Here is a 13,926-nt window from a genome sequence, read left to right on the forward strand (position 1 = left end):
GAGGTAAGAAAGAACAGGCAGACAGTAGATGTTACGGGCTACATTACATTTCTCCAAAATTTTTATGTTGAAGCCCTAACCTGCCATACTTCAGAATGTGACACAGGGCCTTTTAAGAGCTAGTTAAGTTAAAATGAGACATTTGGTTGGTACCCGGTACAAGGAGAGAAGATTGGGATGTACAAAGAGATACCAGGAGTGCAGGCGCACAAAGGAAAGACCATGTGTGTTCTCAGCAAGAAGGTGGCCACCTGTAAGCCAAGGAGAGAGGTTGCAGAAGAAGCGAAACCTGCTGACACCTTGATCTTGGACTTTTAGCCTCCAAAAGTGTAAGAAATAAATTTCCACATCCCAGTCTGTGGTATTTTGTTATGGTGGCTCTGGCAAACTAATACTTTAAAGTTCTGTATGAACTCGGTGAGGAGGCTGGAGAGTGAAGCAAGATGTGGCAAGAGAAGGGACTGTAAAAACCAGGTAGGAGTGCTGGCGTGTGGGGCTGTGCCTGCTGTATTATGGAACTTGAAGTTTTTCCTAGAGGTGAAGGGAAGCTTTTGAAGAATTTTAAGTAAGGAGGTGGCAGATTCAGAAGGTGTTTCAGGAAAAGTTCTGCAGTGGCAGTGAGGAAGGTGGATTTGATGACCAGAGACAGAAAGAACAATTCAGAGGTTGTTGGTTTGGCACCACTGAGTTCAGTTCTAACCAGGGAGACAGTAGTATTAGGAGTGGACAACAGCCCAGCTGAGAATTCTTATGAGAAAAGTTCATAGTGATGACTTAAAACCTCCCAGGGCAAGGAGTGGAGAGGAGGGAGGAATTGGAAGACCCCCCCTTTTCGACCTGGGATGAGCGTGGGAACCTGAGCCACCACTGATAAGCGCACCACCAAAGGAGGTGAGCAGACGGGGTCAGGGGGCAGAGTTACCAGTGTGAGATGGCGGTAGGGCCGCCAGGGAGACAGGATGTCAAATGAGCAGCTAAGCAGTCACATGTGATCTTTGAGAGAGAGCAGGGCTGGCCTGGAGATGTGGGAGCCTCCTGCATGGGAAGGAAGTGTGGCCAGCAGTGCCCCTGCCCCACTCACATTGTGGGGGCCCTTTTATCATCTGTTTGCACATTAGCTCTTGGCCTGCTCTCCACGACTCTGTCAGATGTGGGGGCTCTCTGGTTGCCTGAGCTTCTTTCACCTGCAAACACAAGAGACAGAAGTACCTGGAAAGGTACATCTGTCCAAGCAATGAGGACAGGCAAAGGGCTGTACACACCCTGGGCCACACTCTGGTGAGGACAACTCTGAGAATGACCTGCACTGCCTCCAGAGCAATCCTATGTGACTTGACTTGGTATCATGGCACCTTGGCTTGGCCTCCTTCCCTTCTCCTCACGTCTACTTCCCCTCCTGGGAATACTTCCGAATAAATCTCTTCCCCGTGAATCTTGTCTCAGTGTCTGCTTCTGAAGAATCCCACCTAAGGCAGGGGGTATAGATGAGACCACTCCAGGGGGATGTGCAGCTATGGGTGGAGGCCCTAGAGAACATGAACTCTGAAGAAGAGCCAGAGAGGTGCCAGGAAAGCCAGGTGACCGAGATCCCCACAAGGCAAGACTTACCAATAGTATCAAATAAAGCAGAAGAGTTCCAATAATGTAAAGACTGAAATATATTTACGGAATCTGGTGATCATAAGGGCAAAATGGCCTTAGGATAAAACAGTTTCCCTAGAGTCATGACCCCAACCCATGGTCCAAAGTTATGAGAACTTCATTCTCCTTTTATATATGGATTCCCTTCCCTTCTTCCTGATGGGCAGAGGGTTTAAAGCTCACCTAGGTATATGGAAGTTCTAGATTTGCATCAATGCACATGCATCTTCACTTCTACCTCTGGAACTAGAAATGTGTCTATAGCTGTATTAAGACTGACAGGTTGGCTCTTGGGCATCTGAGAGGTCAGGGAGATGTAGATGTTGATGCATTTATAGAATTGAAGGGAGAATATGGCTGGTAGCTTCAACTTTCCCTGGGGGACAGGAGGTAAGAGAAGACAGTACAGGGAAGTTCTGGAATAAACACTGAAGGCCATGGGGAAGGGAGCTGCCCAGCAAAGAGTGAACAGATTTGTTCCCAGCCTGTGAGGCCAGTGGAAACTGAGATGGGCACTCTGGGAGTCTCAGGCCCCAGGATGGAGGAATGGCGGAGGCTGAGCCTCTGCGCTGGAGGTGGGAGCGTGACAGCAACAAGGGAGTCTGGAAGGAGGGGAGCTTTCCCATGAGGCAGATTTGTGTGGCTGCGAGTAGATGAGTTCCCACATGTGGGTGGGAAAAGATTGCTGTGTTATTCAAAAATCAGAAATAAAAATTTTGAGAAAAACTTTAGAGGCAAAAGCTTCATGCCACCAGAGGTGTACACACAGACTGATTTCAAAAGTCTTACTGCTTTATTTTTTATTATTTTTTTAATGTTTACTTATCTTTGAGAGAGAGAGAAAGAGAGAAGACAGAGAGTGAGTGGGGAAGGAACACAGAGAGAGGGAGACACAGAATTTGATGCAGGCTCCTGGCTCTGAGTTGTCAGCACAGAGCCTGATGGCAGGAGTTGAATTCACTGTAAGTACCGTGAGATCATGACCTGAGCCAAAGTTGGACACTTAACCAACTGAGCCCCAAGGCGCTCCAGAAGTCTTACTGCTTTAAATGGAACATCCAGTGTTCAGACATCATGCAAACCCACAGAACCGTTGGCATGCACACTTCATCTTGGCTATGGAAAGGTGCATATGTGGGGTTCCCCCCTATTATTATGGGATGTCTTTTTGACCAGGGAATGAGACATTTATGAGGAAGGTAGGAGACAATATCGGTGTTTCCTTAGAATTACACTGTCTGTGGAGGCAGCAGTTAGGAGAAAGAGCCACATCAGATTCTGGGCCTGTCAGCGCCTCCTCAACATGATATATTTTCACGTTTTTCTCAGCATGAGATTGCTTTAACAATGAATGCAGAAAAGAGGGGAAGTGATAATAAATCACAAACAATAAAAACCAAAAGAGATTTCTTCTGACCCTGCCACTGTAGCTCTTCCATCCTGCAGACCTGTCAGAGGATACTAACACTCACAGAGTAAAGCTCTTTAGAGAGAGAATGCCAGAATCCAGCAGTGCCCCAGGGACCAAAGACACAGGAGTCTTACAGAAGGCCCTTCGCATCTCCCTTGGCAAGAGTCATGACTGCTGCACAGTCAAGGGGGAGATGGGGGGAAACAACAGGAGAGCAGAGTGGTGGCAGCCACGCAGGGTAGGTCAGCAGCAAGATCAGCTCTGCCTGGTGCAGTTCTGCTGGGGGTCGGTGCACAGGTGAGGGGGAGTCTGGGGAGAGCCCCTGGAGTCTCAGCTATGGGAAAAGCATCTTTAATAATTAACAAATGAGAAAAGACATGGAGTGAGTAATGTGACCCTGAGCATTTTAAGACTATGAGCAAATCATCATGCCGCAAGAGCCTGCGCCACATCACAGGCTCCCTAGCCAAGGAACGCTGAGAAGGAAAACACAGGAACTGTTGTAACCAAACGAAATCTTACAACCAAGTCAGTCCAGGACATATTTGATGAGAGCCATGTTCAACACTGGATTAATGGAGGACATAATTGGAAAAATTTCTAACATAGCAAGTCAGAGCCAAACACAATTTTAGTTTTCCTCTTATCACTTTGTTAATACTCCAATATCTATAATCAACACAATGTTGAGGGGTTTTTTTCCTTATAGCTACTGAAATAAACACATGCACTCATGTGTAAAAAGACAAAGATGCTTGGTGCAAGGATATTTTTTTCTTTTGAGGTTATTTATTTATTTTGAGAGAGAGAACACAGGGGAAGGCAGAGAGAGGAGGGAGAGAATCTCAAGCACGCTCCACACTGTCTGTGCAGAGTCCAACAGGGGACTCAAACTCACCAACAGGGAGATCATGACCGAGCTGAAATCAAGTCAGATGCTTAACTGATTGAGACACCCAGGTGCCCCTAAGGATAATTTTTTTTAACTCTAACCTTCATATCCTTCCACAGTTCAAGATACCTGCAGGGTTTGTTGTTTTTTTTTTTTTTTTAATGCAACCAAATGCTATATTGAGTTCCTTGAAAGCAGAGAGCAAGAGACAGGGAAAAGAGGGTCTTTTCCATCCCCAGATTTTAATCTCCGCTCTGCTCTTTATCAGCTGTATGATGTTGGAGGCCTTAATCTCTCTTTCTAAGCTGTGAGTCATCTAAGTGAAGATGTTGAATAGCCAGCAGGAGGGGTAGGGAAGGGCTGGCAGTGGAGCAGAAGGAAATCAAGGAGGGTGTGACACACAGAAGCCCAGTGAAGAAAGTGTTTTTAGAAGGAGGGAGGGGTCAATCATGTTGAAAGCTACTGTAAAGATGAGTAAGAAAAGTTTCCATATTGTCTGTCAACACTGAGAAACGAGGAACGTAGCAAGACACAAACCAAGACTTTTAAAGTGTTGCTGGTCTATCATTTCAAGACCAGGGGCTATCTTGAAAGAGACTGGGGGAGAAAGACAGCGTCTTTGATGATAGTCTTGTTTTAAGCGATCTCTTTGCAAATTAAGCCAAAATAAAATCTGAGAACCAATTCTTATAACTCTGATTCTTTCTTTTTTCCTTTTCATTTTCAGTTATTTCTAGGCTCTCCATGCCCATTTAAGAGAGAATTCCACAGGATGGGAGTAAACTAAACCTAGACTATGTAACTCGGGGCAGGTTCAGAAACATCTCCTCTTCACCGTAAGCACGTCTGATAGCCATGGTTTCCATACTGACGTGCAGCAAATCTTTCAAATGCAGCCATTTCATCGTTTGCCTAAATTTAGGCAAACACAATTTCTGAATACTAGAAAAAGGAAAACAAATGCCATAATAAGCTTTCCAGCACAAGGGTCTAAATATAGTGTATTTCTTCTCCCTGCTCTCCACACACAGGAAAAGTTCTTGGCCCTCAGAGGCTGGGCTGATCACAGCCCCATGGAGGGCAGAGATAAGGCTCTCCTTATGTATGTGATGACTTCCCGTGTGCAGTTGGCCTGCTTACAAATTGGGAGCACATTTCATCAACTCAGGTTCATTATGACGCCCCACCTCCTCTCCACACTGATTTCCGAGCTCCTCTGCTGGCCCCCCACCTTCCTCCAACCTCTGCCCTTGCCTTCCCCTCTCCCTGGTGGTTTCAGTGTGCTTAGCATTTTAATTATTGATCTGAAAGTTCCAATCTCTCCAGTGAGCTGCTGACTTGCTAAGTTCTCAATATTCAGTTCCTATCTGGCATCCCAAACTTAATATATACAGAACTGTATGCATTATTTTTCCTTCTGATATCCTGGCTGTCTCACCAAATGGCCTCACCATCTACCCAGCTACTCAAGTCAAAACCCTGGAATCATTCTGGACACTCTCATCTCCCTCTTCTCCACATTCAATGGCCAAGATCCGGCAGCTCCACTGCCCAAACCTGTCCCAAATGGGTCTATTCCTTGCATCTGCCCCTAACACCACCAGGATCTCCTGCATGGATGACTGTGGGTTCTAGCCTTTCCCCTCACCCTCCCTCTGCTGCCTGTAGTCCACCCCCGTGGCTGCCAGAGCAGCACTGAAAACAAGACAGATCCTGACCCTCCCCTGCTGCGGACCCTGGCCGCGCTCCACTGCACTTGGAGTAAGGCTTGCTGACCTGACTCCTGCCTGCCTCTCTCTGCCCATCTGGCCCCACCATCCCTCCAGTACCAGCAGGTCAAGCCCTTTCCTGCTTCAAGGCCTTCGTGGATCTCAGAGACACCTTCCCTTCATGCCACTTCTCAGCATCTGTAACTAAGGGTGAATATGACAGGGTCCCACTAAGTCGACGCTCCATGAGGGCAGGGACCCTGTCCACATCAGTCACATGGGCGTTTATAGCTGTCCCACCGGCTGAGTGCAGCGGTGCACACACAGCGGTGCTGGGTGGGGGAACGTGGGGCTCCTGGTGCTGGCGCTGGCTCTCCTAAACAATGGATGAGTCAGCGGGCCACAGAGGTTTGCGTGCGAGCTGGGGGTACATGTCTGTGGGAAGAGTGGCCACACCCCAGGACTAAGTGCTGCTCAAAAGCACCAGCCAGCCTCGGGGTCAGGCTGGGCCCCGTGTATTTCCCTCAGACTTTGCCTTGGTGGACAGTCACTGTGGAGTGGGGGTCTTTATTCAAAAACAAACAACAACCAAACCATTTCAGGCCAGCTCCTGCCTGAGAGACAGACTGGCCTTCAGGGTTGTCATAAAAAATGAGGGGCTATAGCTGGATGGCTGCCTTCCTACCTGTCAGGCTCAGGATTCCGTAAACTTGGCTCTAGCGGAGAGGGGACAGGATGAAAGCTTCTGTTCTCATAGCAATCATGGTGTTCCTAGGGCCTAGGCTTCGGGTTTCAGATAAACAAATATTTAGAGAAGTGAAGGAAACAAGCAAAGCAGAAAGGGGCAAAAATGAAAAAATGGCAAGAAGTAATCCTACAAGTGGGTGCTGCAAGACACACTCTGAAAACAAAGCACAGGAGCTAAAAGTAGAATCTTCCCCAGGCAGGGGAGTGGCCTCCTGCTGAGAAGACCGGAAACAAAAGGCCCCATTGACACAAACATCTGTTACTACTAAACACTTAGGAATCAATATTTTCCTAAAGGTTTTTTTTAGCTTTTATTATTATTATTTTAAATTGGGTTTTTCAGGTCACCAGACCCCAACCTTGTCTGAGCCCTCAGCCACCACATAAAGTGACTCTCAGAATTTCAAATGAAGAATTTGGTCCTGGAAATGGACTGGTATTAGTTTTTTTCCTGAACAGAGACACCAGGAAAATGTCAAAAGGCAAAGCCCTAAAAGACTCAAAACATAACAATCACACGCCTGGGATGGGGGAGTGACCGAACCCAATTTGATTTAAAAAGGAAACAGAGCAGATTTCTCAGGTGGCCAGGAGGCAGCTCCAAGAAGAGGAGGAGGTGGTGGGCAGAGGACAAGAAGGTAAAGAGATCACCTGGTGCTTTACCTTAACACCTGCATCTCCTCTGAGGAGTTCCGCACCTCGTCCTGGAGGCGACACCAGCGCAGACAAGCCTTCAGCTCCTGCTGCTCCTGGGCCTCGTAGGGGGCCAGCTGCTTGGGCCACAGACAAACAAATACATGTGCACAGAACATAGTCACTGTTGTCCTCCCGTGGAGTCACAGCCACCCGAGGGAGCAGCCTGCTCAGTTTCAGAGTGATGGTCTCTTTGCGGTGCCTTGTCCCCCACAAGAAAAGTCAGAGGGCCAAGGGGGTCTGGCAGGTCCTCAAACGAAGAGCCAGCTGTTAACTCTCCTGATGGTGATGGAGCTGGGCCTGGCGGTTTGGAAGGCGCCTCCTGGTCCCAGAATCCATCCTTCACACATCCCTGGCCCGGAGAGAGCAGGCTTCCCTAGGGGGCCATTCCCACTCTGATTCCATCCAGATCTTTCCCGCTTTGTCTTTCTGCACAGGGTGGGGAAGGTCCCCTCCATCTACCTCCTACTTTTCCCAGCCCTCGGTTTTGTTAAGGGCTGTTTACAGTGGAGCCTGCTAATGCAGCCCAGATGATTCTGTCTGCATAGAAGCAGAAAGAGTGTACTGCCTGGACTCAATCTGGGGGAGGAAGTACCATCACACCCTGCCCTGCTAGTGAGAATCCGCTGCTGTCACTGGGCTCATGAGGCCCTGTGGCTAAAGCCTCTTTAAGAAGGGGCAGCGGAACTTCCACTAGGGAGGGAAATGTCCGTATCAACAGGCATTTCTGGAAACTAAGCATCCTAATAGTTCATTCAACAGATATTTACTAAGTCTCTGCCAGAGAGACTGTCCGTACATTATGGACACAGCCTGTACTCCGAGGAGTCCAGGAAGACTGATAAGAACAATAGCCATCAGAGTGCAGTCATGGTAGAGGTTAAGGAAGAATCTACATGCCCCCTGGCCAGCCAGGTGAGTCAGAAGGCTTTCCTAAGGAGGTGCTGGCGCCTGTGCTGGTCCCCAGGGATAGGAGGAGTTAGCCAGGCAAGGAGCAATTTCAAGAAGAGGGAAAGCATGTGCAGGGTTCATGGGGCCTAGAGAGTGTGATGTGTTTAGAGAATGGTGAGGGATGCCGTCAGGCTGGGAGCACGCTATTATGGGAGAGGGACAAAGGTGCCAAGTAGCCAGCAGAGGCCAGATGAGTAACAGGTAGTGTGTGCTCTGTTGCTATGGAAAATTCATATGTTGAAGCCCTAACCCTCATGTGACTATATTTGGAGATGGGACCTTTACATAGGTAATTAAGGTTAATGAGGTTATTAAGATGGGCCCTGGTTCAACAGGACTGGTGTCCTTATAAGAGGAAGAGATGCCAGAGCTCTCTCTCTACATGTGCACAGGGTAGAGGCCATGGAAGAAGATGGTGAGGAGGTGGCCATCACCAAGCTAGGAAAGAAAGGTCTCACCTGAACCCAAGCCTGTCAGCTCCTTGACCTTGGACTTTTAGCCTCCAGAACTATGAAAAAACGAGTGTTGTTTAAGCCCCCCTGTCTGTGGTGTTGTGTTATGGCAGCCTGAGCTAAGACACCTGTGAAAGAGGACAGATTTTTATCAGGGTTGATGACAAGTTATATGATACAATCTTGCAACTAACTCAATTCACTTCTCCTTGTGGAATGCCATTTCTATATCTCCTCATTCAGTGATTTCCCCACTCTGCCCTGCTTACTAATGCTCAGTGCTCCACAGCACATCACCTGGGCAGCCAAGTGGCCAGTGTGCCTCATGACCTCTTCCCACTGCTGGCAAGGAGAGTCCTGTGAGCCGGTGCACCCTTCCCAGACCCAAAGAGCCCTCCTCTCATGCTTGGGACGTCTGCTGCATACACTCAGACCTCCCTTCAAGGAAGGAGCTAGAGTGATAGACGTGCTCTGGAAATATTTCCAAACTTTGTGCTAAAATCCAGAATGGCCACTTTGCTTCAGACCAAAGTGTTTTCACATATCGAAGAGTTACTGCCTGTACCGTAAAGGATGATGAGGTGGATTGTCCCCTGCGGCAGGTTAAGGGGAAAAGAAGCCGAAGGAACCTCAACTCCTACTTTCCCTCTGAGGCCCATGTCAAAAGTCACCTCCTCCAAGAAGACTTTCTGGATCAGCTCAGACCTGACTTCTCCCACCTTTGAACCCACACAATAGTTGGTGTTTATTTACCTCTCTAACTTATTTTCTTCTCCCTTCTACTGTGTGCTTTTCTTACCTTCACAGTTCAACTATGACCTCTTTCAGAGCAGGGCTGTGTCTTACCCATTCTTTTATCTCTCCAGGTCTAGCACAGATGAACACACAGAAGGTATCCAGCTGTGAGATGAGGCCAGACTGGCTTCATATCTCTGTTAGCAGAGATGGACATATTCAGGACAGTAAGAAGAAGGACCTAAGCAATGAGACTCAGGAGTGACCCCCTGAAAGTATAGGCAGGGGCAAAGCCAAAGGAGGAACGCTTTGTGGGGATAAAGAACAGAGAGATCATCAGTACATGCCTGAAATATACTCATAATTACCAAGAATAGCACAAATCTGATTGTCTCAGAACAGAAGCACTTGAGAAACAAGATGATAGAGGCTCATTGATATTAGCCTATTTAACCCTTGCTAAATGTCTACTGTGCGTCAGATGGTGGAAAATACAAAGAGAGAGCAGAAAAGGAGAACTGGTATTTCTGGCTCAAGCTCCACTTGTCATTCATAATTATCCCATTCACTGTGCATGTTTACACTTTCTTATACCCATTTTCCAAATGAGGAAACTGAGGCTCAGGGAGGCTTTATAACCGACCTACACACTTACAGAGCTGGTGGGATTCCACACCTGGTCTAACTCCAAACCCAGCCACCTTTCCCAAATCTGCCATATGGCCTCTCTTCACTGTGTGGCAGGGGACACAGAGGTGCATGCCACTGGCCAAGGTGCAGAGAAGGTGGGAGGGTGAGTAAGATGTAGCTCCATTCTGGAAGAGGGCACAGTCTTGTTGTGAAGATTGAAGGAAAAAGAAAAAGGTAAGGAAAAAGAGGCAGGTGCCAAAAACTGGGGGAGTTCAAAGCTTCTGGAAGAGTAAGCATTGGATTGTGAGTGGAGCGATCCGTCTGGGCTATCCAGAGTAGGTGACCTCGAGCTGGTTAGTGAAAAATAAACAGGATTTCAACAGGCAGAAGGAACTCGAACAAAACCACACAGGTATGCACCAACTTGAGGATTTCAGAAAATGTTAATAGGTCCAGTCAGTGTGTGAGGGGTGGGGGCAGGAGGGAAAAGAAGCGACCAAATATTCGGAACTGGAAAATAAGCAGGAACCAGTTTAGCTGCCTCATTAGCAATGGCATCCGATTCTTTTTTTTTTTTTTTTTTTTTTTATGATTTTATTTATTTTCTTTATTTTATTTTATTTTATTTTATTTTATTTTATTTTTCCATAAGGCATCCGATTCTTAAAGCAGAGGTTGTAAATGGGAAAGTGTTGCCCATACCTCTGGGCAGGTTTGGGTGGCATAATATTTTTTAAATTACTAAATTTCACATAAAAATCCAGATTTAGAACTTCCTTTAAAAAACTACAAGTCCAGGCTCCCCCAAGCCCTCCTGCTGACATGATGACAATTGGCCTGCACTGACAAGCAACTCCCAGTTGGCCTCAGTCCTCACTGCTCCCTAACCTATTACACCAGCCGCATTTCATTCTTCGCTAGTTGCCAGCAGACATCTAAGATGATGACTCCAGGTTTAAAATTTTATCTTATTAGTAAAAAACCCAAACCAAACACAGTGTCACCACAACCATAACCACAAGAGAGTGCCTGAGTATGCCACAGGCTGACCTGAGCTCCTAGTCTTTGCTCAAATATCCACTATCAGAGAGGGCTTCTAAGTGCCTTCTAAAACCCAGCTTCCCACCACTCTCTCTGGCTTCCTCTGCCTTCCAGTCCTTACCACCTGACATGTTACAGACATGTTTGTCTGTTTCCCCATTCTCTCTCCTCTCCCTACACTGAGAACCCCCAGGGGCTCAGGGACTTTCCTCTGTTTACACAGCTCTCTCCCCAGCAAGCGGCACAGTCCTGGTGCACAATAAGCCCTCTACATTTCTATTGAATGGGCAGATGCCTATGAATAGAATCTGACTCTGGGTAGTGAAATGCTTAGGGTCACTGTAAACCTACCTGCTGTGCTTCGGCCCAGAACACATCTTCCAAGTGAGTGGCGAACCCTTCACTCAGCCACTCCTCTGTCCAGTCCCGGGCCCCGATGGCCAGGCCAAACCAGGCGTGAGCGATTTCATGGCAGAGACGGGTCCCACAGAGATGGCTCGTTCCCGTCAAGACACTCTGAGAGAGGAAGATGATGTGTGGGCTGTGGATAATGGGGGAGAAAACACACAGAGTCTTGTTAGAGCCTGCCCTTGTGGTTGTCCCATGGGGCGGCTTTCTCAGCCTGGCGAGCCTATTATTATCATGTGCATGCCAGATCATGACGGAGAGGCTTGCCGCTTAGATGCTTTCAGAAATAAATAAAGTGGCAGTTTACATTTCTGGCAGTGGTTCAGCTGGCCGTTTGTGCCAAGCAGTTGTCTCCGTCATCCAACAGCTATTACCTGTAATGAGTAACCTGCACCAAAGTTTTATGCTGAAGAAATTACAAGGTAATGGAAGCATTTACTCTGAAATCTGGACAGTAAAAGAAGAGCAGGTGTGAGTGTGTGAAGCCCATGCTGTCAAGAGAGTGATCAAAGAAGCCCCTTCAGCCAAAAATCCAAGCAGCTTACACACAAATTGAGAAGTCATGCAGAAGGACAGGAAAAGCCGAGAAGAATGGAACCAAAATTTTCCATTTCGGACTGGGGCTGGTTATGAAGTTAACACAGTAACAGGTACCATGGATGGGCGAGGTTTCCAGAGACTCACATGAAGCCTGAGTCTCTGTAAGGCAAAGATTTTCAAAGGTATCATTTCCGATCTGTAGATGCTTATACATTCACATGACATAACAAAATTAGGCAGGGGGTGGGGGGAGCTAACCCACCCAGGTGTGCAAAAGGCCCCAGGGCTGGCCCCAGCTGGAGAGATTTATCTAATCTCATTTTCCATACCTTGTTTTAAACCCTCCAAATACCATGATTAGATTGCATAGATGAAATGGGAGGAAGGGAGGCTGAAAAAAGAAGAGGCAGATAGAAAACCTCCTCTGCTTCCACCTTCCACATTTTTCATTTATCCAGGACTTGTTTACAGTTTTATTAATGAAGAATTTGCTCTTAAAAAAAAATCTCTTCTCCATCACTTGCACAAGAACAGCTGGGAAACCTCCTAAATTAAGAAACTGTACACACTGGTTCCGTCCTTCAAAAGCCATTTGTTTGCTATCACACCGGCTTCGCACAGGCCGGGACTGCTCGCAGATTTGTCCTCCGCCCCCATGGCCACCAGTAGAGAAAACTCCACCTGTATTTCCCTTGCACAACATCGCCCATTCAGCTCAGAGAGCTCAACTGAAATCGTAGGAGCCACGTGTGCCAAAATAGACAGCTTTCATGTGAAATAATAACAGGGCAAGCACACAAATGAAATGTCTGCCAGGCCCTTGACAGATCCAACAGAAACCCCAGGAATAAAAAAGTGCGATTGGGGGCATTTAGGACGTGGAGGGGGAGTTGCAATGCAGCAGCCACCAACAGTAGCTCAGAGCACAAAGTCAGAAAACAAAAAAAGAAGGCAGGAAAGAAGGAAGGACAGGAGGGCCGATGGAAGGAAGGGAGGAGGCACAGGAGCTAACCTTACTGAGAAAGTCACCCCATAGAGAAGACAAACTGCGAAACCTGGCATTTTCGAGTAAATGACCCCTTGCTCTGGCATGTGCAGCGCTACAAAGAAAAGCCACAGAAATGTACCAAGTAAATAACATTCCAGACATACTGCTGGCAGCGCTTCGCCCTTTTGGCTAAAACAAAACAGAAGTAACTGCAGGCCTTGTAAACAGGCTCAAAGAGGAGCCTGCGTCTGAAGGGTCTGCTGGCCAGAGACACAGACGTGTGCACGGAGTTGCAGGGACTGGACAGCTGACCACTCAACCTTCCTAGGTTACACAAGCTGATGGCTGTGAAGTCATCGCCAGACTGTTTATGGAGAAAAAGCCTGTCCCATCCTCGGTGATTGCTCCCTGTTTTGTCCCAACGTGGAAGCCCAGCCAAGGCCCATTTATGCAAATATCAAAGTCTAGAGAGCCTGAAGGAATGCACCAAAGCAGCTGCGTGGGGGGTGAGGGGTGGCTGTGCGCTTTCCTGCCCTTTAATCTTTTCCCTCCAACAGCCTTTGTTGTCTCCGCCAGACCTCCCTCCCCACCTGCCAGTGCTCTAGAGACCCCACCTGGCCTGGCCTTAGTGCAACTTGGGTCTTGGCTGGGCTCAGGACAGACGGCATGGCTAGAATCCTACATTCCCACTTCCCGTCCCGAGGCCCTTCTCTCTAGCCCCGAATCAATGGATTTCCTACTGTCTTCAGAGAAAGATTAAAGCTTAAATATCCTCCTGGGTCGGAAGGAAGGGCATTTCATTTGATATAAGTGACCCTATTATCAGTGGAAAACATGATCTCCCCGAAAAGCAGTTTTCCAGTTGAGAACCAGACCCTGATCCTCCTGCAGTGGAGTCCTTCCTCTGAGCTTGGGTTTTTACCTGTGGGAGATGCTGGGGTGGTATTTCCCTATGAAGAAAATGGCTTCTTCCTTAAAACTAAATTAAAATCGTGGAGTAAAAAAAAAAAAAATGGAGTAAGGTTTTGATACTCTTTCTCAAGGGTTGTTAATAAAATTTTGTCACAAAAGGACCAATAGACTTTACT

General features: G+C 47.5%; 1 protein-coding gene across 2 annotated transcripts in view; it reads right to left on the reverse strand.

Moving 5' to 3' along the window:
• Positions 1–13,926, reverse strand: part of AOPEP (aminopeptidase O (putative)) — a 333,459-nt gene that overhangs the window by 137,748 nt on the left and 181,785 nt on the right. Inside the window, exons 6-8 of one of the 2 annotated variants that reach the window (XM_029919478.1) lie at positions 11,254–11,443; positions 7,064–7,170; positions 6,363–6,436 (exon numbers count right to left, since the gene is read on the reverse strand). In XM_029919478.1, coding sequence (XP_029775338.1) covers positions 6,370–6,436; positions 7,064–7,170; positions 11,254–11,443 — 364 coding nt within the window. In that variant the 3' untranslated portion in view covers positions 6,363–6,369. Of the gene's footprint in view, positions 1–6,362; positions 6,437–7,063; positions 7,171–11,253; positions 11,444–13,926 lie in introns of those variants that run through there. The other variant, XM_029919477.1, reaches the window with a different exon arrangement.

This window comes from Suricata suricatta, chromosome 13, assembly GCF_006229205.1.
Source record: "Suricata suricatta isolate VVHF042 chromosome 13, meerkat_22Aug2017_6uvM2_HiC, whole genome shotgun sequence".
NCBI lineage: Eukaryota > Metazoa > Chordata > Mammalia > Carnivora > Herpestidae > Suricata > Suricata suricatta.